Below are 27705 nucleotides of genomic sequence, written 5' to 3' on the forward strand. Positions count from 1 at the left end.
ATGTGTAAAAAATGATTGCCTGCAGAACTGAACTGAAGAACTGAAAACCATAGGATACAAAAGAGATTCCAGTGTCTCCATCTCCTAAGTTATAGTTTTGATTACTCTTTCATAGTTACGTAGTAGTAGGTTGGAAAAAAAAAACTCAAGTTCATCCTTTTACATTATCTGTGTTTCTGCTGTTGATCCAAATGAAGGTAATAAAAACTGAACTGGCAGACAAAAAAATTATCTGTTGTCTTTTGGAAAAAAAAACTGAACATTTTGAGATGAGAACAGAACTCCACAGCAATAATACTCATTCCACTGGAGATGTCATCAACTAGTCTGCAAGTAGAGTTCCAAGCTGGCTAATATTAATTCTGTGCAACTTGCATTGCACACAATGTCTGTCATTGGCTGAGAGCAGTCAGCTGACGCTCTCAGTCAATGTATGGTGACTGCCATGGCTTCTGCAGTTCTGCAGAAGCCAAAAGCATGTCACCGGACCAGCAGGAAGGAACTCAGGTAAGGACTAAACAGTTTGCTATAATTTGATCCATTAGCAGAGAACTAGGCAAAGCACCATACCATACCAGCTTGCTCTAGTGGTTATTATGATTGAAGCAATCCTTTAAAGGTATACTTCAAGCACCGTAACGCCTACAGAAGTTCTAAAACAGTTTGTGCTAGATCTCTCCTGGCAACAAACCCATTATAGCCAGCTGTAGTGATTATGGAATTTGGAGTGTTCTTTCAAAGTAAAAGACATTAAATATGTTTACAATTAGTCTGTATAAAATAAGATACATTATAATTGTTCTTCATGTACTGTCACTCGAATAAAGGTAAAAACTGTTTGTCATACTGAAAAATGTATTTTAAGGTTAATTATGTTACATTTAAATTATCCGTTGTTTGCTAATTTTAGATATGGAAAGAGGTCTGACTATAATGTGATGTGCACAATAAGTGTCTCTGGCTAAAAAAAAGTATGATTCATGCCATGCTTTTTCCGTCTCCCTCTATAAGGTTCCCACTGTCAAATTAGAAAAATAATTAAGAGTTATACAGATATCACATCCCTTTTAATGTGACAATTTCAAGTGCAAGCACATTACCAGTGTTTTAGCATGTTTCTGTATTAAATGTGCTGCTTTTGTGTGCAGTAATCGGTACCAGCCTTGAAGAAGTGTATTTTTAGAAAGGTGAGCATTTCCACAGGTTCAAAAAAAGCTTAATGTGGTAAGGAAATAGAAGTTATAACCCCTAGAGAGTGTGTAACATGACTACATATAATTTATGACATATTCATTTGAAATAAGCATAAAAAGAAATAAAAGTTTTGAAACTGGAATCAAATAAATGTAATTTGGCAGAAATTGGGCGTTTGTTATTTTACTGTGTTAATCTGTTCAAAGTTGTGTTTATGACGGTGATTTCAAGTGCTCATGGCATTTACGTGCTTGGATGTTTCTAAAATTATTTGTGTTGCTCAGCAGTGTAAGTAGTGGTGTATTCTGGTTTTGTGCTGCCCTAGGCATGACAAAACTCAGGCACCCCCTCCCTCCCTTCGAGGTTTCACTTCCTGGCAGACACACGCCCTCACTGATGCAGGCACTGACATACACTCACAGATACACAGTCATTGTCACACACATTGTTTAACCAACACACACTTTCACTGAAACATACACATTAACAGACATACACACTCACTCATTCACAGTTACACTCACAGTTACACACACACACTCACATTCACCGACAGACACACATATACATTATCTGACAGATACACATTCACCGACAGACACATACACACTCACTGACAAACACATATACACTTTCACTGACAAACACACATACACACACACTCACTGACAAACACATATACACTCTCAGTGACAGATACACACTCTAACAGACACACACTAAAACTCACTAACAGCTACACACTAAAACTCACTAACAGACACACTCACTAAGAGACACACTCCATAAAGGGCACAGACACATGAAAACTCACAGACACACACACTCACTAACAGTCACTAACAGACATACACTAACAGTCACACTAAAACTTAGACACACACACACTTTCACTAACAGACACAGTAACACTCACACACTAACACTCACCAACAGACACACACTAACAGACACACACTAACACTCACCAACAGAGACACCATAACACTCACCAACAGACACACACTAAGACTCACTAACAGACACACACTAACACTCACCAACAGACACACACACTAACACACTCACAATTAAAAATAAAATAAAACCTTTGGGAGTGCTGGAGTGGATTTTTCCCTGTGGTCCAGCGGGGCTGGCTGCAGGTTGGCGGGCAGGCAGGCGGTTGGGAGGCCTGGCAGACAGGTGAGCAGTGGAGGCGGGCGGCGAGGGAGCTCTGATCTTCCTGCTCAGCTCCCTTGCGCGCCTCTTAGTGATGCCGGAGCCGGAGTGACGTCATATTCCGGCATCACTGCGGTGCGCCTGACAGACCTAAACCCTATTGAGCATCTGTGGGGCATCCTCAAACGGAAGGTGGGGGAGCGCAAGGTCTCTAACATCCACCAGCTCCGTGATGTCGTCATGGAGGAGGGGAAGAGGACTCCAGTGGCAACCTGTGACGCTCTGGTGAATTCCATGACAATGAGGGTTAAGACAGTGCTGGAAAATAATGGTGGCCACACAAAATATTGACACTTTGGACATTTCCACTTAGGGGTGTACTCACTTTTGTTGCCAACGGTTTAGACATTATTTTGAGGGAACAGCAAATCTACACTGTTATACAGGCTGTACACTTACTACGTTACATTGTAGCAGAGTGTCATTTCTTCAGTGTTGTCACATGAAAGGATATAATAAAATATTTACAAAAATGTGAGTGGTGTACTCACTTTTGTGAGATACTGTATATGTTTCAACAAAGATTTATGTTTGTTTTGTGTCGTAATTGAATTTGAATTCTATCAACAGGGCTGGTTTCCCATTAGGCTAAGTAGAGACCTGACTACAGACACTAGCACTGCAAACAATTTTTCAAATGATCAATTTAGTTCCAAAGTGAATGATAATTTGCAAATGTCCATCCTACTGAAAGCATTTAGTACCAAATTTTGTTAAAATCAATATTTTGTGAGCATTCCATATACTTTGTAAAGAGTTGAATGCAGAGGCACAGATTTTAATCAGGACACTGAATGCATCCAGGAGATTGCTTCAAATCCAGTCAGACCAACAGAATTGGCTTTTGTAAATATGCAAATTGCTAGTGTGATCAGTAATTTGGTGATTTCACCAGATTTAATCTATTCAGACAAAATTCAAGATTAAGCAAATAAACCAGAGGATCTCCTTCAATAAGGGGAGAGAGGACTCGCCAGGAGTAGGTACAGGATTGGGGCCTGGATAGCCAAATCAGAAATGACAGGTACATACACACAGCTACACATACTACTTTCCATACTGTTACACACACTACTACTGCACATTCTGCTACCCACATTGTTATACACACAAACACACACATAGTGCTGCTACCCACACTGTTCTCACACACTCATACACTCTACTATATGTGCTGCTACCCACACTGTTAAAAATACAAACCGCTGCACACACACTCTACACACACACAAAATGATGTACACACACACAGACAGCACAGACAGATATACATAAATAGACATGCACTCAGACATTTGCACACACTACTAGATATGTGCACACAATGTACAAAAACACACTGTATGTGTGAATATATACAACAATTGTTATCATATTAATATGGTAAGTTAAAAAATAAATAAAAAAAAAAGTATGCCTACAAATAATTTTAGGGAAATAAAAGCAAATGAATAAAAAGCAAATGAAACATGTTCATTATTTACTTAATTCACTTTTTATTCAGTGCAGAGGATTTACCAGTCAGCTTGTTTTATATTAAGTCCTCATCGATGAGGAAACCATAAAAAATATTTTCCCAACAAGTTTCTAGAGTGGAAATATTGTATCTCTTGTAATGTGAATTGTAAAGAATACAAATGTCCATCCACCGTAAAACAGCCACTGGTAGGCAAGAATGGAAAGGAAGTAGAAAAAGAAATAGAAATTCTCAAGAATATTTGTGCAATTTATCTTTCATATTATAATATGCATTGTGTGAGCAGGAATATCCTTTCTCTGTATTGTACCATTCATAAATATAATAATGAAAGCTCTGTGAGCAAAGGTTTTGTATTAGTTATAATAGTATGAAAGCTCGAGAGCAACCATCTTTCTCTCTGTTGTGCCATTCATATAAATATGAAAACTCTGCAAGCAAAATAACCTCTTATGAGAGCTGGCCATCTAGCCAAACTGAGCAATCGGAGTAGAAGGACCTTGGTAACAACACTCCAGACACTCCAGTGATCTTGCCATTATGGCAAACTGGCCAGACAGAATTTTTTGCCTCAATTCAAAGCATCATGTCTGGAGAAAAAACAGGCATTGCTCATCACCCGTGCAATATCATCACAACATTAAAGCATGCTGGTAGTAGCATCATGCCTTTTTTGTTTTTCAGTGGCAGGGATGTACAATATACGATATGATATATGAGAAATACGAGATATGCTTAATGAAAACATATTCTAGGGCACTCAGGACATTAGACTGGGCTAAATGTTCAAATTCCAACAGGACAATGACCATTAGCCCACAGCCAATACAACACAAAGAGTGGCTGAGGGATAACTCTGTAAATATCCTTGAGTGGCTCAGCCAGAGCCCAGACTTAAATCTAATCATACATCTTTAGATATACCTAAAACATTAATGTCAACCAATGGTTCCCATTCAGCCTGACAGAACTTGAGAGGACACGCAGAGATGAATAGCAGAAACTATTCAAATTCTTGCTTGCAAAGTTTGTTGCGTCATACCGAAAAAAAACTGGGCCTGCAGTTACTGTCAAAGGTGCTTCAAGTAATTACTGAGTTAAAGGTCTGAATGCTTGTCAATCTGCCATGAGATATAGCTCTTTGGGGATTGAGGACATTGAACATGCCCAACTGCAAACTAATCACACATCTAACCAGATCCCAAATATCTGAGATTGGCAAGGAAAGTATGTATTAATTGACCAGACCCCTAACATTAATACAACCTAATTAAACTATTAGCCTTCAGCTCTTAGTGTTTTTTATTTTATTATTGCATTATCTATATATAAATATATTTAAAAATCCCTGTAAATTGTCCCTTTAAACTATTATATTCTGCTAATCCTGACATTTACTTTATGCAATGAAAGCCTGTACTACAATTCAGGGGACCAGCTTTGCTGAATATGTGATCAATAATGTCATTCTATCATGGAAATCTTAATCACCATTTCTCACAAAACAGCCATATGTTTAGTCATCATGTATAGTCAGTGTACTTGTTATATGTCAAATTAAACACACGTTTTAATTGCTGTGGATGTTAATTTTCTCTTCAGAACATATTTTCTTTTCAGTTGTTTAGGAAATATAACAATGTTGGCATACGCAGTAATTGAGAGAAAAGGTATGTGAAGCTCCCTTAAAACAGATCAGGGCTGATAAATAGTTAAGTTGTGTTCTGGACTGTCCTGAATTATGACCAATAATATGTGAGAAATGTCACAATAATAAAGCATTTTTCTGTTTTTAAAGTGTACAAATAAATTGGGTTACCAAAAAATGATTACAGCAACATTATTTTTGTCTGTCGGTTACTTTTTTGTTAAATAACATCTTTGTATAGTTGTAAGTTATGCTAAAATGTTGGCTTTACAAATGATGTTAATATAAAATACGTAGTACACAAATGTTTTACTTGGGGTTTGTATTTGTAATAAGGTAACTACCCTTTCTGTAGTTCTGTGAAATTTCTACACACTGTACAATTTTGTGTCTACTGCATGCTGAACAGGACAGGAATGGTGAGTGTCCGCAAGGTGTGTAGAATATCTATTCTTTCGTTGGATAATAATTCACTGTAAAATTGTCTGAGAATGGTTCTACAAGTAGAAATCAGGAAGTTTTACAGTACTGAATTACATGCTCTAATTCTAACGTTTGCTGGTTTCTTACTTTCCAAGGTTGATGATCCCACGCGGAATTCCTGTAGGGGTGCTGAATGCTGGTAACAATTTCTGTCCAAGACCAATAGCTTTTTCCCTGAAAACCTGAAAAATATAGAATTCACACTGACTGTAGAGACCTTAACAGAGACAAATGCAGTGAATACAGGCCAAATATGTGGGTTATAAAATCAGTATCACATAGAATTGCCAAAATGGAAAAATTAGGCCTAATTATTATTATTTTTTTATTACAAATCCACTATTGTTCATTTTACTGTTCACTGCAATTTTGCTGTTCACTCTTTAGTATATAAACACCACGTCCACGTGGTTATTTATTTCAGTGTGGATTATCAGGTATTCAAATTAAACTTAAAATGAAATCCTAATTTTTCAGCAATGTGGACTGCTAACCAATACCTTTGGCAGTAACCCCTGAGTAAAGACATTGGCCACAGCAGTTATTTAAACTGATCAGCTTGCTTAATCCGTAATCAAAGCAATGTCCCAGGCACCATAACCACTACAGCTTACTGTAGTGGTTTTGACGCCAGGAGTGCCTTGATGCTCCACCATTATGAGAAGTGAAACCATTTTTGAAAGGTTTGACTTTTCATCAGGGGTCCCTGCTCCCCACCTCCGCTTCCATCTCCCAAGAGCAAGAATTTCCTCAGCAGTAACATCCTTCAGCTCTCCTGAGTGAAACCCTGCAATGCACAACTTTTCTTATTGGCTGAAAGTGTCAGCTGATCACTCTCAACCAATGAGTTAATCTCTGCATTGCAGGGCTCAGTGGAGCTAATGGAATTTCCTACTTAGGAACTTGTGGCATTAGTAATGGAGGGCATCCCCTGGCATAACTCTGGTAAGTAGTCAAACCGCTCAAAAATGGCTTGACTAATGACAATGGGAGGAGAAGGGAGCTATAGTAATTATGGTACATATAAACCACAGTGGAGGAAAGGGAATATATTGATTAAATGCTCAAAATCACCAAGTGTGAGTCACTCCAAATCACACAGAAAGCATACAACAAAGTAAAATAAATAGTATGGTGAGAGCAAATTTTACACACCAAGTGTAAACAATGAAAGATATATGAAACATGCAATATAACCATATATCTGTGGACTTTCTAAATATATGTCCTAAAAATATAAAATACAGAACATAGCATAACCTGTATGCAATAAATGAATAAAAATAGATATAAAATTGCCCACTCACGTGGTGCTGAGCCGTTAGAAGTGGCTCAGACTACAAGCGCCTTTTTAATAATCTGGAGACCGCAATGCTGGAATACAAATCAGGATGTTCACTGGAAAGGTTTCCCCTTGTATGATATGGATAAATACCAGGTGGAAAAATAGATACAGGAACAAAATCTTTATTTGCATAAGTAGCAGCATAAAATGGAATCTCCCAAATACAATTGCACTAACGCGTTTCGACCGCTATGGTCTTTATCAAAGTGCTACATGTCATAAATAACTTAACATTTAAATATCTTCAAATAAAGGCGCGCTGAAATTTCTTCGCCGGTTCACTTCCGGTTTCCGGTTGTTACTCTCCGTCACCTGATTTCCGGTTTCCGGTTACGTTGCGTGTTCAAGGGGCACTTCCGGGTCAGCGGTCATGTCTCCTTCCGTATCAATGAACTTCCGGTTTGGACAAAGTTAATGACTTTCCTTAATGTCCTTCATGCACATGTGCATTAAAAAAAAAATAATAATAAATAAACAAACAAACCAAAAACGTCCATACAATAAAATGTTGTCTTCTTTGTACAATATCATAATAGGAGCCTCATCCCCCCACATAACAAGATGTGCTCAGGAAAAATATATAAAAAATATAAATATTTACATCCAATATAAAAGAAGAGGGGGAAAGGAGATATATATGATTAAAATAAGCCATAAATTGACAATAAAATTTCGTAATAACCATAATATATATATATATACATATACACACAATATATATATATATATCTGTGTGTATACATAAAAAACACTATTCAATAAATAACACATTGTATATAGTCTATAAAACACTTTAATAACTATATAATAAAAAAAGAAGTAATTTCAAAAACTACATTAAGGCCTTCTGGAGTTAGGGTATTGAGGTTAAACATCCACCTCATTTCTGCTCTACTTAAAGTACTGTCTTTACAACCCCCTATCCAGTGTACCTTAATTCTTTCTATACCTATAAACTTAAGGCCTTCTGAGTTACCATTATTATAATCAAAAAAATGTTTTGAAACACTATGATTGATAAATTTTTTCTTTATATTATTAATGTGTTCACCCATTCTAACTTTTAATTTTCTTATTGTTTTGCCAACATATTGGTAACCACATGGACAAGTTAAAAGATATATAACATTGGCTGTATTGCACGTAATTAGTGAGTGTATTTTATATTCTTCCTCTGGGTTTTTATTGGAAGAGAAATTTTTATACTCTTATTTGTAGTTCTTTTTAATCTACATCCAGTGCAATCACCACAATAATAAAAACCTGTTTGTCCTTCTAAAAAATTAATTTCCTTTTTTTCTTTATCAAAAAAGCTATTTGTTAAAATCTGCCTAAAATTTCTAGCTCCTCTAAAAATTAATTGAGGTCTATCACCTAAAAAGGGTAAAAGATCTCTCCTTTAACACGTACCAGTTTTTTTTAAAAAAAAATTCCACAAAGATTTATTATTTGTGCTGAACTTTAAAATCAGGGGAATCGATTCATCCTTTTTCTTCTCTTTATGTTTATATTCCAGAAGTTGACTCCTCTTTTCTGCCTATTTCATCTCTAACATTTTTGGGAGAGATTGGGTCATACCCCTTATCTACAAAATTGTTGTACTAAATTAGATGATTTATTTTGATAATCATTAAAATCCGTACAGTTCCTCCTTAATCGGAGGAACAGACCTTTTGGTACATTAATAAGCCAAGGTTTAAAATTCTCTGTAAATCTATAAAACTATTAGCATCCACCTTCTTAAAATGAGTTCTACTTTTAATTTGGTCTGATTCTATAAAAACATCCAAATCTAAAAAGGTGATACTTTGGTTACTAATATTGGAAGTAAGTTTACTATTCCAATCATTGGAATTCAAAAAATATAGAAACTTTACCAAAGAATTCCTATCCCCTGTCCATATGATAAAAATATCATCTATATAACGCTTGTAGAGGACCAGGCCTGCCCCCAGATCCATACTGGGGAGGACAAACGTCTCTTCCCAGTGAGACATTAAAAAATTAGCATAACTGGGGGCAAACCTGGTCCCCATAGTGGTTCCCTGGATCTGCAAATAAAATAGATTTTCATACCAGAAAAAAATATTCTTTAATATAATCTCAATTCCTTTTAGAATAAAATCCACCTGTAGCTCATTAAAATCTCGGAATTTTTGTAAGAAGTGCTTTGCAGCCTTACAGCCTCTATCATGAGCTATATTCGTATTCGTATATAGGCTGCTGACATCACAAGTTGCCATAATATATTCTTTCTCCCATTTAAAATCTTTTAAGATATTCAGTAAACTCATTGTATCTTTCAAATAGGTTGGGCATTTCTTAACAAGATCCTGTAAAAATTGATCAATGTATTGCGACAAGTTAGATAAAAGTGATCCTATACCGGATACTATTGGCCTACCGGGTGGGTTAAAAATATCTTTATGTATTTTGGGCAATACATAAATTACTGGAATTTTTGGATGTTCTACTTTTAAAAATGTATATTCTTTTTTGTTTAAAATCCCTATTTCCAAGATACAATGAGTTTACTGAATATCTTACAAGATTTTAAATGGGAGAAATAATATATTATGGCAACTTGTGATGTATTATATATTTTTTATGGTTATTATGAAATGTTATTGTCAATTTATGGCTTATTTCAATCATATATATCTCTTTTCCCCTCTTCTTATATATTGTATGTAAATATCTATATATGATATATATTTTTCCTGAGCACATATTGTTATGTGGGGGGATGAGGCTCCTATTATGATATTGTACAAAGAAGACAACATTTTATTGTATGGACGTTTTTGTTTTGTTTATTTATTATTATTTTTAATGCACATGCGCATTAAGGACATTAAGGAAAGTCATTAACTTTGTCCAAAACCGGAAGTTCATTGATACGGAAGGAGACATGACCGCTGACCCGGAAGTGCCCCTTGAACACGCAACGTAACCGGAAACCGGAAATCAGGTGACCGAGAGTAACAAACAGAAACCGGAAGTGAACCGGCGAAGAAATTTCAGCGCGCCTTTATTTGAAGATATTTAAATGTTAAGTTATTTATGACATGTAGCACTTTGATAAAGACCATAACGGTCGAAACGCGTTAGTGCAATTGTATTTGGGAGATTCCATTTTATGCTGCTACTTATGCAAATAAAGATTTTGTTCCTGTATCTATTTTTCCACCTGGTATTTATCCATATCATACAAGGGGAAACCTTTCCAGTGAACATCCTGATTTGTATTCCAGCATTGCGGTCTCCAGATTATTGAAAAGGCGCTTGTAGTCTGAGCCACTTCTAACGGCTCAGCACCACGTGAGTGGGCAATTTTATATCTATTTTTATTCATTTATTGCATACAGGTTATGCTATGTTCTGTATTTTATATTTTTAGGACATATATTTAGAAAGTCCACAGAAATATGGTAATATTGCATGTTTCATATATCTTTCATTGTTTACACTTGGTGTATAAAATTTGCTCTCACCATCCTATTTATTTTACTTTGTTAGAGTAATTATGGTGCCTGGAGTGTTCCATTAAGCTTGAATTGAAACCAGTTGCTTCCTGGTGAGAAGCAGGCAAGTATCATTGTACTCATTTTGCTATTCTTTTCCCATATGTCTTCACAACAACTCTGCCTAGTCTAAGATTAAAATATTGTAGGAGACCCAAGCGCTAAGTGTTTCCACTTTAACTTCAGTTTAGGTGCATCGCAACTGATCCCCCCCAAAAAAAACCAGAAGATTTTAGATTTAAGTAAATGTTATTTTTTACCTAACCCCAAACCTCAGCACGTCTACTCATGCTAACCTTTATTCTGCATCAATCTTTATCTTACTCCTGATTATAGGAGTCTTCCGTACTATGTTGAGTATAATATGAAATAGAACACGTGATTAGATGTGAGAACATGAGAGTATGCAATGTGCTATAGGTTTCTTAACTCTAACACTACACCAGGGAGAATTATTGTAACGGTTATATGCCAGAACATTACATATATGTACATCTGTATTTATGCACAAACAAATACCTCTCTATTCCCCTAGCAAGAACATGTCCAATTAGAATATAGTCTTGTTCATAACATTGTTTCCTACAAAGCTAAATTTAAAAAAAGACTCAGCTAGTTAGAAAGGCCCAAACACCAGTCTGGGTGTAGAACAAGGCAAGGAACAAGCAGTACCTTGGTATCAATGTCGTAGAGCATGCTCCCAAAGACTGAGACTCAGATTCACACAAACAGTGACAGACTCACACCGACACACAGATTTAACACTCCTGGTTTGCAGAATATTCCTCTAAATATTTGCCATATTTAATATAACATTTACCATATTTCATACTACATGTTGCAATCACTCATCCTTCATCTTACCTTATTTCATTAAAATATTAGCCGTATTTAGGTCCACAAGCATTCTTCACTATTCATTTGCCATATTTAATCCCTCAATTACCATGTGATTGCTATATATCTTCTAATGCCATAAAACACATAACAGATGCCATAATATACAGCATACATGAGCTTCTATATGAATATTGAAGCAGGGGAATTTTAGAAGCCTTTATACCCTAGCTATTTTTTCCTGATGCACACACCGTTCACACTTCTGTGAGTGCATATTGTAGTTTCTCCTTATTTTACATTTCATCACCAATAATAAAAAATAAATAACAGAGATGTAAATTAGAACACCATAATAATAATAATAATGATAATAATAATATGAATAATATGAGTAATATCAAACTGCTTAAACCTTTTTTTCTATTTTTTCAACCGTTTTTTTATTTTCTTACCGTTATGGAGCAGGAATGTTTTTACATTTCTGCGGTGTTTGTGTTTAGCTGTAATTTTCCTCTTACTCATTTACTGTACCCACACATATTAAATACAGGTTTTTTCGCCATTAAATGGTCTTTCTAAAGATACCATTATTTTCATCATATAATATAATTTACTATTCAAGAATTATAAAATATGATTAAAAAAAACTAAAAAAACCACACCTTTTCTAACTTTGACCCCTAAAATCTGTTACGCATCTACAACCGCCAAAAAACACCCGTGCTAAATAGTTTCTAAATTTTGTCCTGAGTTTAGAAATACGTTAACATGTTATTAGATTTTTTTTTGGCAAGTTATGGGGCAATAAGTACAAGTAGCACTTTGCTATTTCCAAACCATTTTCTTCAAAATTACCGTATATACTCGAGTATAAGCCGAGTTTTTCAGCCCATTTTTTGGGCTGAAAAACCCCAACTCGGCTTATACTCGAGTCAAGGTCTGTATTATGGCAATTTGCATTGCCATAATACAGACTGGGGGGAGAGGGGGGCTGGCAGAGCTGTAACTTACCTGTTCTGCAGCTCCTGTCAGCTCTCTCCTCCTCTGCGCCGTCCGTTCAGCACCTCGGTCAGCTCCCAGTGTAAGTCTCGCGAGAGCCGCGGCTCTCGCGAGACTTACAGTGTGAGCTGATAGAAGGAGCTGCACGGACGGCGCAGAGGAGGAGAGAGCTGACAGGAGCTGCAGAACAGGTAAGTTACAGCTCTGCCAGCCCCCCTCTCCCCCCACTGAACTGCCACTGGACCACCAGGGAAGGAGAGCCCCCCTCCCTGCCATATATCAAGCAGGGAGGGGGGACGGAAAAAAAATATATAAATAAAATAAATAATAATAAAAAAATAATAATAATAAAAAAAAAATTAATAATTACAAAAAAAAGGGGTATAAGGACCACTATGGGAGGGGGGGGGGTATAAGGACCGCTATGGGAGGGAGGGGGGGGATAAGGACCGCTATGGGAGGGAGGGGGGGGATAAGGACCACTATGGGAGGGAGGGGGGTATAAGGACCACTATGGGAGGGAGGGGGGTATAAGGACCACTATGGGAGGGAGGGGGGGATAAGGACCACTATGGGAGAGAGGGGGGTATAAGGACCACTATGGGAGGGAGGGGGGTATAAGGACCACTATGGGAGGGGGTGGGATAAGGACCACTATGGGAGGGAGGGGGGGTATAAGGACCACTATGGGAGGGAGGGGGGTATAAGGACCATTATGGGAGGGAGGGGGGGGATAAGGACCACTATTGGAGGGAGGAGGGGTATAAGGACCACTATGGGAGGGAGGGGGGTATAAGGACCATTATGGGAGGGAGGGGGGGGATAAGGACCACTATTGGAGGGAGGGGGGTATAAGGACCACTATGGGAGGGAGGGGGGTATAAGGACCACTATGGGAGGGGGTGGGATAAGGACCACTATGGGAGGGAGGGGGGGTATAAGGACCACTATGGGAGGGAGGGGGGTGGGTATATGGACCACTATGGGAGGGATGGGGGGGGATAAGGAACACTATGGGAGGGAGAAGGGGGATAAGGACCACTATGAGAGGGAGGGGTGGGATAAGGACCACTATGGGAGGGGAGGGGAGGGTAAGGACCACTAGGGGAGGGGTGAGTCAGGACCACTGGGGGGGGTGAAGGAACACGGGGGTGGGGAGGTAAGGACCACTGAGGGAGGAGGAGGGGAAGTCAGGACATATGGGGGGGGAGGGGGCGGCAAAATGTTTTTTGCCTACGGCGGCAAATATCCTTGCACCGGCCCTGCACACATTGCATTCACACACACACACACTGCATTCATACACACACACACACACTGCATTCATGCACACACACACACTGCATTCATGCACACACTGCACTCATACACACACGCTGCACTCATACACACACACATACGCACACACTGCATTCATTATACACACACTGTAAATAAATATTCAATTAATATATTTTTTTTAGGATCTAATTTTATTTAGAAATTTACCAGTAGCTGCTGCATTTCCCACCCTAGTCTTATACTCGAGTCAATAAGTTTTCCCAGTTTTTTGGGATAAAATTAGGGGCCTCGGCTTATATTCGGGTCGGCTTATACTCGAGTATATACGGTAATTAAAGTTACATTGTAACACTGATATCTGTCAGGAATCCCTGAAATACCCTTCACATGTATATATTTTTTTTAAAAGAAGACAACCTAAGGTATTAAACTTCTGGTATTTTGACTCTTTTCATGCAACCATTTTACCCCCAATCTATGCCAAATAAAAAAAAAAAATTGGTGATTTTTTTGACACACACATAGCAATTTAAGAATACATGTACTGAGAACTATAAAGGTTACTGCCAAAGAACACCCTAATATGTGTTCATCAACATCTCCTGAGTACAGTGATACCACCCATGTATAGGTGTGTTGGGTTCTTTGGGGGCTAAAAGACCTTTTCTTTTTAGGGTGCACATTCCAGTTTTCAACTTGGAATTTTCACATCTGGTCATCATGCACCCATGTCCTGTTTAGGGAATTTTGTGTAATTTACCCCCATCAAACCATATATTTTTTAAAAGTAGACACCCTAGGGTATTTCAAATAGTGGTATTTTAACACTTTCCCTGCACTAATTCTACCTGCAGTCTTTGTCAAACGTTTGGGTAGTCATTTTTTTGTGTTACTTTTCACACACATTGTACTTTAGGCATGGATAATCAGCTCCTGTTATGTGTTACTGCCAAAGAACACCCCAATACGTGTTCAGCAACATCTCCTGAGTACAGTGATACCAACCATGTACAGGTGTGTCAGGTTCTCTGGGGGCTAAAAGACCTTATTTGGAGGGTGCGCATTCCAGTTTTCCAACATGGAATTTTCACAGCTGGTCATCATGCACCCATTTTTCAAGCCAGCCAATGTAATTTACACCCATCAAATCATATTTTTTTTTAAAAACGTAGACACCCTAGGGTATTTCACATTTTTGTGTTATTTTTATGTGATATTGTACTTTAGGCATGGATTCCCAGTTCCTGTTATGTGTTACTGACAAAGAACCCGTCGCAACCCTAATTAATGAATCCTTGGTGTCTGGATACATACCCAAACTTTGGAAGACTGCAAGAGTAGTGCCTATCCATAAAAGTGGTGACACTACCTTGGTTTCTAACTATCGCCCTATATCATTGCTCCCGGTATTGTCAAAAATCTTAGAAAAATGTGTCCACACGCAACTATGTGAGTATTACCAACAATCAAACTATCTGACCCCTGATCAATCGGGCTTTCGCCAGAATCACTCCACTACAACTGCCCTCTTAAAAGTTTGCAATGACATCCAAACTGGCATGGAACAAGGAGACCTAACTGGAGCTATTTTCCTTGATTTTGCTAAGGCCTTTGACACAGTAGACCACGACATTCTACTGCACAAACTCAAAAACTCAGGTATTGGTGATCATTCGCTAAACTGGTTTCGATCGTATGTATCGGAACGCTCGCAATATGTGTCCATTTCTGACAGCGACTCCCTCCCTCTCCCAGTCACGTGTGGTGTTCCCCAAGGTTCCATTCTCGGCCCCCTACTATTTTCATTATTTATAAATGATCTGCCTAATGTCTGCAAATCCCCAAATGTACACATGTACGCAGATGACACGGTAATCTATGCGAGCAATTCCGATCTACCGCAGCTTGAGGCTGTGCTCCAAGACCAGTTTACAGAGATAGAAAAGTGGATCGCAAAAAACAAACTGTTCCTGAACACTGACAAAACTGTCACAATGATCTTTGGAACAGTACCTAAATTACACAAATTACACAATTCTCACCTATCCATCAAAACAATTTCAAATGGCACACTGACCGCAGTCCACTCTTTCAAATACTTGGGTATGATGTTAGACCCCAATCTATCTTTTGGCCTGCACATAGAAAAGCTTGCATCTAAACTTTATCCAAAACTAGGTGCCCTGTACAGAAACAAATCCTGCCTAAGCCCTTCAGTAAAGGAAAAGATTGTACAGCAAATGCTGATGCCAATCATTGATTATGGGGATGTAGTATATGCATCTGCATCGCAATCCCACATTAATAAACTCAACACATTGTATAACTCGTTCTGCCGATTTGTGCTACAATGTAATTACAGGACCCACCATTGTGACATGCTAAAAGAACTAAACTGGCTGTCGCTGGAATCCAGACGCACCCTTCATCTTTCTAGCCTTGTGTTTAAGAGCTTTTCTGGGAAACTCCCACCCTACCTGAACGCAATGCTTTCCCCGGCTGTTCCCACTTCCTACAACCTCCGATCCAGTACCAACACTTTACTTAGTCTACCTCAATATAAAAAGAAAGCAGCCCGATCCTCCTTCTCCTACAGAGCACCGCATTTGTGGAACGACCTCCCGCACAAATTAAAATCTTCCCTAAGCTTAAAGTCCTTTAAGAGATCCTTCTCTACATACCTCAAAACAGAATGTACCTGTCATGGTTGATTATATATTTCCTACCTGTTCTATGTTAAATGTTGTATATATTGTATATTAATTTTGTATTTTATTGTACACTAACTGTAACAATGCAATGATTTGTGGACCCAGGACATACTTGAAAACGAGAGAAATCTCAATGTATCTTTCCTGGTAAAATATTTTATAAATAAATAAATAAATAAATAAATAAATAACACTCCAAGATGTGTTCAGCAACATCTCTTGAGTACAGTGATCCCACCTATGCATATGTATGTTGGGTTGTTTGGGGGGTGAAATGCCAAATGTCTGACATGTGTTTTTACAAATTTGACATATCTTCTTTGCCTATCTTCTTTTTGGGGGCCTTTTTACATATCCCAATTTATTTTCTTGCCTTGAACGTGCATATATCTAAAAAGTTGACACCCAAAGGTATTGTATATGGAGTGTTTTGATGCCTTTGATGCAACCCTTTTAGCCAAAAAAAATGGAGAAAATGTGTGGTGGTATTTTTCAATTTTCATTTTTACACACACATTTGTGTGTGATTTAGGGGAACCTGATTTTGGTTATTGCAAGAAAACACTCCAGGTTCTTTTCTGCAAGGCCTCCTGAGTACACTCATGCCTCCATGCATAGGTTGAACTTGATCATAAAAAAACTCTGGCGCAGTAACCAAAAACAAGATAAAAATGAACGGCAAAAAAAAAAACGGACCAGTGTGTGATATCACTTGAAGCAGTCCCCAACGCAGAGTCCAGGCTGCCCAGGGAAATCAAGTGAGTTATAGTTATCACTGGCAAGATAGGGGTTAATGGCTCTGAAAAGAGCCATTGGGTCTCACAATTTTACAAATCTCTACCTAAACCTACCTAAATCTCTACTTAAACACAGATATCTCACTCAACACAAGTGAAGATTTACTAATATTGACCTGACCAGACAAATGGGGATCATAATAATAATAAATATTATTATAGGGGAAAGCTCTGATTGGATGACCCTAGCCTGCCTTTATGATGAGGCAGGCTAGGGACACCCCCAGAAGATCCATGATGCACTTCCTTTAGAAAGGCAGCACCATATTGGAAGCCACATGCTAGGGGTGGGGGGAGAGATCAATACATTTATTTTATTAGTTTTTTAAATTGATTTTGTTTACTATATTTAAGTCTTCACTGAGTGTCTCGACCCCTAAGCACTAAGCACACAGGCAGAGCATCGAAAGCCTGCCCAATGGCTTTCGATGCTCTGCTACACTGCTGGGCACTACGTGGGGCAACGATCACTCGGCGGCCTGGCAGTCAGGAGAGGTATTGCAGGATGCTTCGACATCGAGGCACCACTACAATACCCTTACATATTAGCCACCCTTAAGGACCGATCACTCGGCGGCCCGGCAGTCAGGAGAGGTATTACAGGATGCTTCAACATCGAGGCGCCGCTGCAATACCCTTACATATTAGCCGCCATTAAGGAACGTTTTTTGTCGGACATACCTAGTACATCCGTGGTCCTTAAGGGGTTAAATGACTGAGTCCGATCAGGCACATTTTACGCATTGGTGATCCATATAATGACTCATATAGGTTTGTAGGTGCTCATTCATCATAACAGTGACCAGCACATGAGGACACACCTTTTTAAGGGAAGGCCCATGTTTGAAAAACAACCAAACACCATTTAAGTCTTCACTGAGTGCCTTGACCCCTGAAGGCACTCAGCACACAGGCAGAGCATCAGAAGCCTACCCGATGGCTTCCGATACAGTGCTACACTGCCAGGTGCGAAGTGGGGGCGAGGCATCGCTGCAATACCCTTAGAGCGGCTGGAAGCGATCACGATTGCTTGCAGCGCTCATTTTTCCTTAAGGACCATTTTTTGTTGGATGTACCTAGTACATCCACGGCCCTTAAGGGGTTAATAAGAAATAGAACAATGTGCTTTTGCAAAAATTCAAGTGTGATCTTGAGGGTATTGAAGTATTATTATTAAAACGGATCATAATCCATTACTTTTTATTGTATAGAAGGATTGCGTCTAAGATGAAATTTTTAATTAATACCATAAAATATATTTCATATTGCAGTTCCCCTACATTTGAGGATTTTTATAAATATCATATATGCAGAATATTGCCATCGCAACGGACCATAATTTGACGTTCTTATTTTACACTGCTTAATGTATTTTTTACTATTGCAAAAATAAAAAGGAACATCTTCTTTGATGAGACACGATTCTGCTATTTTATTTTTAGCTGTTTACATTTATACAATGATTGCCAAACATAAAACAAGATGTGTATCATTTTTCACCCTGTTTTTGAAATGGTGTGAAATTAATTAAGACACGTGTCGTTCCTATCTCTTGCTTGCCTATTCATAGGGGTTTTTTCTTGTAAGACTGCATAACACCTGACTCTAATTATAGTGGAACTGCAAAAATAGACATAATTACGGTCTGTTATTTATTTAATTACTTTATTTAATCTACTACATTGATAATGTATGCATAATGCTTGCTGCTTTAGACTTGCTTAATGGAGGATATTATATCTCCCACAAATTGTAATGTGAGCTCTATATATGTGTGTATATATAAATGTACACATACCTATGTGTGTTTATGTTTGCTTTGTATAATGATATCAATATATTTACTATACATCATAATAGCTCTTACCTCTTTTCCTGAAAGAAAGTAGGCTGAGAGTAATCCTCCTATGTACCGGATGTTTACTTCAAACAAAGAAGCCTCTCCATTCTAATAAAAACAAGAACAAAATGAATAATGTTCATTAAAGGAATACTTACAGCAAAAACTATACCATAAGGTGCAGCAAAATACACCAAACTTTAAGATACACCATAGTCACCAGAGCAACATTAGCTTAATGAAGCAGTTTTGGTGTATATATGATGTCCCTGCAGTCTCACTGCTCAATTAGAAGTTATATATCTTTGTTAGTGCAGCCCTAGGCACGCCTCCCTGCATGTGACTTGTGCAGCCTTCCTAAACACTTTCTGTAAAGAGTCATCTAATATTTACACTTCCTTTTTGGCAAATTATGTTTAACCCCTTAAGGCTTGAGCAGTACATGTTGTGATCAAAACAAAAACGTAAACAAAACCTTGAATTTGACTATATGTCTGTTCAGGCGTAATTCACCTCTTTCATATTATGTGCACCCACACTTCTTATTTATAATTTTATTCAGGGGAAACGGGGCTTTCATTTAACAAATATTTATCAAATATTTAGGTATGAAACATAATTTAAAATGAATAAAATATAAAAAAATGGGAGAAAATAAGAATTTTTAAAATTTTTTTAGTTCTACGTGACATTTAAACTGTGAATGTCATAATACTGTTTGCTTTTACTGCAATACAATACACATATTTGTATTCAGCGATGTCTCACGAGTAAAACAGTACCTCCTATGTACAGGTTTTATGGTGTTTTGGGAAGTTACAGAGTCAAATATAGCATGTGAAATTTTTCAGTTTTTTCACATTGAAATTCGCCAGATTGGTTACGTTGCCTTTGAGACCGTATGGTAGCCCAGTAATGAGAATTACCCCCATGATGGCATACCGTTTGCAATAGTAGACAACCCAAGGTATTGCAAATGGGGTATGTCCAGTCTTTTTTAGTAGCCACTTGGTCACGAACACTGGCCAAAGTTAATATTTGTTTGTGTGTTAAAATGCAAAAAAATAATTTGAACGCCAATTTTGGCCAGTGTTTGTGACTAAGTGGCTACTAAAAAAGACTGGACATACCCCATTTCTAATACATTGGGTTGTCTACTATTGCAAATGGTATGCCATCATGGGGGTAATTTTCATTCCTGGGCTACCATACGGTCTCAAAGGCAAGGTAACTGTGGCGAAAGTGGCAAAACTGTGTTTTTTATTGGTTTGTTGTTCTTGTGTCCATGTGCCCAACAAGGTCCACCTGGGTGGCGCCCTTGTTGGGAAACTTGTATAAAAGGCCTGTGTGCCCCATTAAACCTTGAGTTCCTGTTTTACCCTCAACATAGAGTCTTGTCTCATGTGTGGGGGAAAAGGCTGCATTTACCCTGGGGATTGCTATATCACTATACTCCCCAGGGGTTATAATCACTAAGCTCTTTTAAGAGCTGTTCCTGCTTGACTCTCTGGAGGAAGAGAGGTTCCCCCACTGTGTGATTAAAGTTCAATTTACAGAGCAGGAGATAAAAACATTTTAAAAAGTTACATCTGATTGAAAGTGAACGCATTTTGTGTTCATGTAGACTGTGACAGTCACAGCCAGGGGAGGTATGGTTAGGGCTGCATAAACAGAAACAAAGTGATTTATCTTCTAAATGGCAGAGATTTGAGCAGTGAAACTTCAGAAGCATGTGTCATACACAAAAACTGCTTCATTAAGCTAAAGTTTTTCAGTGACTATAGTGTCCCTTTAAAAGGACACTATAGTCACCAAAACAACTTTAGTTTGTGGTTTTGTTTTATAGATCATGCCCCTGTAATTTAACCGCTCAGTTCGCTGCCATTTAGGAGTTAAATCACTTTGATTAAACAACCCTAGTCCCACCTCCCTGCATGTGACCTACACAGCCTTCCTAAACTCTTCCTGTAAAGAGTGATTGGATGTTTATACTTCCTTTACAGTAAATTCTAAATAATTTATAATTTTATATCTACTGTTCTGTTAATAGCTTGGGACAGTCACAGCCCGGGGAGGTTGTGACTAGGGCTGCATGGACAGAAAATACGTTATTTAACTCTTAAATGGCAGAGAATTAAGCAGCGTGATTGCAGGGGCATAATCTATACACAAAAACTGCTTCAATAAGCAAAAGTTGTTTTGGCGACTTTAATGTTCCTTTAAGGTCAGAGTTGCTGAACTTGAAGCATAGCTGACTTAGAGAGTGTTTCCAGTTTGGCTATTTTGACCTTAAATATGAAATTCACATAAATGTACCTTTAATTCTCCCTTTAGTGAATAACCCTGATTGTCACTAATATAACTTTTTTAAGGTAAGGTTTATTTGTTATAAGGTAATGCAGAGCCTTTCAGCTCACATGTTCCAAGCAAATCTCATGTAGAGCTTTTCTGCTACAATTCTGTGAGTAGTGAGGCAAAGACCTGATTTGTAGTTCTACTCTTTATCAATGTTATTTAGTGCTTCTCAGCTCTCCTGCTCTCATTGAAAAATTTGAAGCATCAGTCAGTGCCAGGGTTATGAATGAATAATCTGCAGATCATGACAGCTTTAATGACTTGCATAAATGATACATTAGATCTGTAACCGCTGGGGATTTGTATGAGTGATACACTGAAATCACCTTTCTACTTCTTGGAATATTGATCTTTTATTTAACAGAGTAAAAAGGCAACTTTACTGGTTCTTTGTTACAATTTTGTCTATACAAATATATGATTTTTTTTTATTTAAAGCACAATCTTTGTAATTTTTTGTAAAAAAAACTCGAATTAAAGTTTTCTGTTATATTTCAATACTATATTCAGGCTAGGTTTACATGGTGGGACATATTGCCTTTATAGCAGACTGCCTCTGTGAGTGGTATTTCATCAGGCAAGATGTAATCAAATAAACCATTTCTCTTGGACAGATATATTTACTGTTTGCTAGTTTTAAGTATGCCACAGGGTCTAGGGCAGTGGTCCTCAAACTCCGCCCCCCCCCAGATGTTGCTGAACTACAACTCCCATGATTCTCTGGCTATCTATGTAATTCAAAGAATCATGGGAGTTGTAGTTCAGCAACATCTGGAGGGCCACAGTTTGAGGACCCCTGGTCTAGGGTATAGATATTGTTATATCACAACTCTGTTGTACTAGCTTTCTCAACCATGGATGCTTAAGGGGACACTATAGTGTCAGGAAAACCGCTTGGTTTTCCTGACACTATAGTACCCTGAGGGTGCCCCCACCCTCAGGGTTTCCCTCCCGCTGCGCTAAAAGTGTTAAAACCCCTTCAGCTACTCACCCTTTTCCCCCGCCGGGCTCCCTTACCTCTCCTCCCCCACCGATGTCAGCAGCCTTGTCTGACGTCACCGGCGCCGAATGCGCATGTGCGGCACTGCCGTGCGCGCATTCAAAGTGTCCACAGGAAAGCATTTTTTAATGCTTTCCTATGGACACTCTGCGTGATTGAGGCATAATATGCCTCAATCATTGCCGATGCGCCTCTAGTGGCTGTCCGGAAGATAGCCACTAGAGGCTGGCTTAACCCCAGATGTAAACAAAGCAGTTTCACCGTTACGCTGGGTATAGAATCCAGACTTGTACTAAATGTTTATTTTAATAAGGACCACTTATATTGCGGTGTTGAGGAGTCCTTTTAGCTTGTGCAAAGTGACCACCGTGAAATTTGGTGTAATATAATGTATGCTCATTGCTTGTTTGGACTTGATATCTTACCACATTCAAATCCAGACTGTTCGTTATCCATATCTCAGCATCCTCAAATTCCTCCTTCAAATCCATGATATAAAGTGTGTCCAAGGCATCTACTATAGTCGCTCCTTTAAGTCCTCCTGTTACATAGATATTTTATTATTTTGGGTTATGATGACCTAAATTGCACAAAGTAAGTTGCAGTTTATTTTTCTAAGGACATACAGCCTAGTTTAGATAGAAGAGGGTGCAAGTTATAGGTGATAACACAGATGTCAAGCATTGGAGTTTGCAAGAAACCTTTGCACTCGTACACAAAATGGGAGTAACACATAAGTATATATTGTCTATATAGAATTGGTTTGCTTCCATTATTTGATTTAGAATCGCTGCAAAATTTATGACACCAAATAGCCTCTTAGTCATGTATGAGCATTTTTATTTAAAACAAAAAACAATATAAAACCTTAAAGGACCACTATAGTGCCAGGAAAACATACTAGTTTTCCTGGCACTATAGTGCCCTGAGGGTACCCCCACCCTCAGGGTCCCCCTCCCGTGACGTTGAAGGGGGAGGAAGGGGTTAAAATCTTACCTTTTTTCCAGCGCCAGGCTCCCTCGGCGGTGGGACTCTCCTCCCTCTTCTGATGTCCCTGGCTGAATGCGCATGCGCGGCAAGAGCTGCGCGCGCATTCAGCCAGTCCATAGGAAAGCATTCTCAATGCTTTCCTATAAACGCTGGCGTCTTCTCACAGTGAGAAGCGCGGAAGCGCCTCTAGCGGCTGTCAATGAGACAGCCACTAGAGGCAGGATTAACCCATAGGTAAACATAGCGGTTTCACTGAAACTGCTATGTTTACAGCAAAAAGGGTTAAACCTAGCTGGACCTGGCAACAAGACCACTTCATTAAGCTGAAATGGTCTGGGTGCCTATAGTGGTCCTTTAAATGAATATATTGCATGTGCATTCAGAAGCTATAAGGACCAATGGAATTCATCAAATGCCAGGTGTTACTTAGTACATAGCAGTGTCGGAACTAATCTAGAGAGGGCCTTGGTGCAAGTATCGTTTTTGGCCCCACTCTAGCACAAGAGTGGCAAAAATATAGATCTCCATCTGTCATACTACTCACTCACCACGATTCTATGCCAGCTAGAGATCTAACATTTGCCCATCGTTGCAGGGTTGTATTTTTGAGCAGTGTTTGTGCATTTCAATGTAAACATGTTTTTGTATAGAGTATGTTGTGACGAAGTGCCCTTCGCCACTTGTGCCTGAAGGGGACCACTGGCTAGCCTCCTGCCTTCCAACTATGGCCCCTGTGTTGATAGCTGTATTTTACCCTGCAGAAAGGTTTATTTGTGTATTTCTGCCGGGGCGTTCAGGACTTCCAGTATGTGATAGCTATGCCATGGAGCCTATTCGTGTAACGAAAGACTATGGAAAAGACTTTGGCTCCATGGCGATTGAACTGTATGTAGGTGATCTGAGTGCCATTCGGTAATAATGTCGCTCAGATCTAGGCTATCTGGGGATATGTTGCATGTATATGTTTTATGTAGTAATTGTAACATTGTGTAATTTTATGTCTTTTTGTAACCATGTGGTTAATGGAGTCTTGCCTCTGTCCTGGGAGATAATTTGATTACTACCCAATTATCTCCAGGATAGAGAGGAGGGATTGTGATGTCACTGTGGGAGTGTTTTGTTTGTATTGTCTGTGATTGGCTAATATCCAATATGTGTCCCATTGTTTCATCAGGTCCCCTAGGGGAGTGTCCACCTGGTGGACACTTGCATAAATACCAAGCAGGTAGCCCTCAATAATAATCAACCAGACCTACTTGCACCTTTCTTGAAGCCTTGGCTCATGCTTGGGGAAAGAGATACCTACACTCTGGGGATGGCTATAATCACTTACTCCCCAGAGTAAGCTCTTGTAAGAGCTGTATTTGTTCCTGCTATGCTCTCTGGATTTAGGAGAGGTTCACACAGTGGGAGCTGGATTCTGGTCGTGGATCCAGGGTGGATGAGAGATGGCGAGACCCCGGCGCAGCTGCATCGCTGGAAGTGGGGTCTGCAGTGCTGATGGTGTCGGTTGGAGTGCTCTGAGTCCTCGGCAATCGCTAGGAGCATCGATTGGCAAAGGTACACAGTCGGAGTGCCAGCGGTACGTCACATTTGGTGGCAAGCAGTGGGATGGCGTCCTAGTGCGAGGACCAGCAGACACATGTGACGGAGTGCCAGCGGTCCGTCACATATGTATGTGCATGTAGGGGTGTATTTGTATGTACTGTTGCCATTGGAATGCAGCGGTATACTTGTGTGTTGTGTGTGCGTTTGAATACAGGTATGCTTTTGTGTGTAGTGTTGGTGTTTGAGTGAAAGGGTGTGTTTGTATATAGTTTTGGAGTTTAAGTAAATGGATTTGTTTGTATGTAATGTTTGTGTTAGATCGCAGGGGTGTGTTTGCATCAGGCATGGACTGGCCATCGGGCATACCGGGTAATTGCCCGGTGGGCCGCGTTGGCCATAGGCTGAGGCCGGCAGGGTAGCACTGGCCCTGATATGTGCTTTTATGGGCCGGTGGGGAGATCAAAGATTTCCCTCACCGGCCCACAGGCACTGACCTGCAGGCGTGAGGCTGGGGAGAGAGGCCGGGTTCCTCTCGCGAGGTTGGAGCGTTGCCGTGGTTACCATGACAACGCTCGTATCTCGCAAGAGTGAACTCTAGCCCCACAGGCTAGAGTTCACTCACCACTAGGACCACCAGGCATGGCTGCAAAGTCCCCCCTCCTAGTCAAAAGGTAAGAAGGGAGGATATAAAGTTTGTTCTTTATTAATAATACATATTTAATATATTTCAATTAATTTGTCTCTCCACCCCACACACACAATCCCTCCAAACATATTCACACACAGCACACTCACACAACACCCTCACAGCACTATCACACACACACAGGACACTCACAGAACCCACACACACACACACAGCATCCTCACATACACAGCGCTCTCACAGTCACAGCACCCTCAAACACACTCACAGAACCCTCATGCACACAACACCCTCAGACACACTCACAGTACCCTCAGACACACAGTCCCCCTTAAACACACACACACAACACCCTCAGACACACAACCTCCCTTACACACACACACACACAGCACCCTCACACACACACAGCATCCTCACACACACACACAGCATCCTCACACACACAGCACCCTCAGACACACACACACACACACAGCACCATCACACAAACACACACAGCACCCTCACACACACTCACAGCCCCCCCACACACAAGACTCTCGAAGCACCCTCACACACACAGCACCCTCACAGACCTCACATTCACACACGCATCCCCCTTTACACTCACAGAACTCACATACACAACAGTTTTACACACACACACTGCACCCTCACACTCACAGAACTCTATCACACACTTACAGCACCCTCCCACACAGCACCCTCAGACTCATTCACAACACCCTCACAGCAATCTCATACACTCACAACACCCTCCCACACACACACACGACACTCACAGCACCCTCACACACAGCACCCTCACACGCACAGCCCACTTTACACTCACAGAACTCACACACACACACAGTCACAGCACCCTCACACACACACACACTGGGTCCTTGACACACTAGATCCCCTACACACACACACACACACACACACACTACATTCCTGACATACAATCTAGTACACACTATGCCCCATAAACACACACTCTCAACAGCCCCTAGCCACACATATGACACCACAAACACTGATGAAATCGACCTATTTACACAATACCACACCACAATCAGCTCACTCTACACACACACAATCCCACAAGCAGGCTCCAAACACATGCACAATATGCTTTCCTGGCCCTTTTGGAGACATCCTGGCCCACTTATGGAGACATCAGAGACAAGTTAAAAGCAAACAGCACAAACATGTTATTAAATTTGCTTGCGCTGCACAGAGCAAATCTAGGGCCTTTTTCTAATGCTATAGCTCTTCAGCAGGGCTCTGCAAATTGAACCAACATGCTCACATTGAGAGGGGGTGTGCTTGTCATTAGTTATGACAAAACTCCCTCTCTGGCACTGTCCCCTTCTCAGGGGGCCGCTGTGATTGAAAACTGCCCGGCCACATTTTTTTCCCAGTCTGGCCCTGGTTTGCATGCTGTGTTGGAGTTTGGTGGGATGTATGCACATACACTACCACATACAATATTTCTATGACAATCTGAACAATAACATCTCAAACCCTAGAAACTTTTGGAAAGTCATAAATAAACTACAAACTCCCCCAATCCACTCCCAACCCTCCACTGTCAAAGTGGATAACCAAACCCTGAAACTTCCCTTAGATGTAGCAAATGCCTTTAACAATTATTTTGTTGGATGCTCTACTGCCCTGATTGCCAAGCTAATGAATGGCACACATCCTGAAACTACAAATGTGGATCAGGTCTCACTAAATTTGCAAACGCCCAATATAGACAAGTTCACTTTTAGACCTGTACCTGTTAGTGTCGTTGAAAAACATCTTAATAATCTA

The 27705-nt window shown here is 39.6% G+C and overlaps 1 protein-coding gene across 1 annotated transcript in view; it reads right to left on the reverse strand.

Moving 5' to 3' along the window:
- The window catches only part of MAN1C1 (mannosidase alpha class 1C member 1), a 94363-nt gene that overhangs the window by 15227 nt on the left and 51431 nt on the right, over positions 1–27705 (reverse strand). Inside the window, exons 4-6 of the mRNA XM_063456471.1 lie at positions 23138–23253; positions 19385–19465; positions 6108–6202 (exon numbers count right to left, since the gene is read on the reverse strand). Of these exons, the coding sequence (XP_063312541.1) occupies positions 6108–6202; positions 19385–19465; positions 23138–23253 (292 nt within the window). The remainder of the gene's footprint in view (positions 1–6107; positions 6203–19384; positions 19466–23137; positions 23254–27705) is intronic.

This window comes from Pelobates fuscus, chromosome 1 (assembly GCF_036172605.1).
Source record: "Pelobates fuscus isolate aPelFus1 chromosome 1, aPelFus1.pri, whole genome shotgun sequence".
In the NCBI taxonomy this organism is placed as follows: domain Eukaryota; kingdom Metazoa; phylum Chordata; class Amphibia; order Anura; family Pelobatidae; genus Pelobates; species Pelobates fuscus.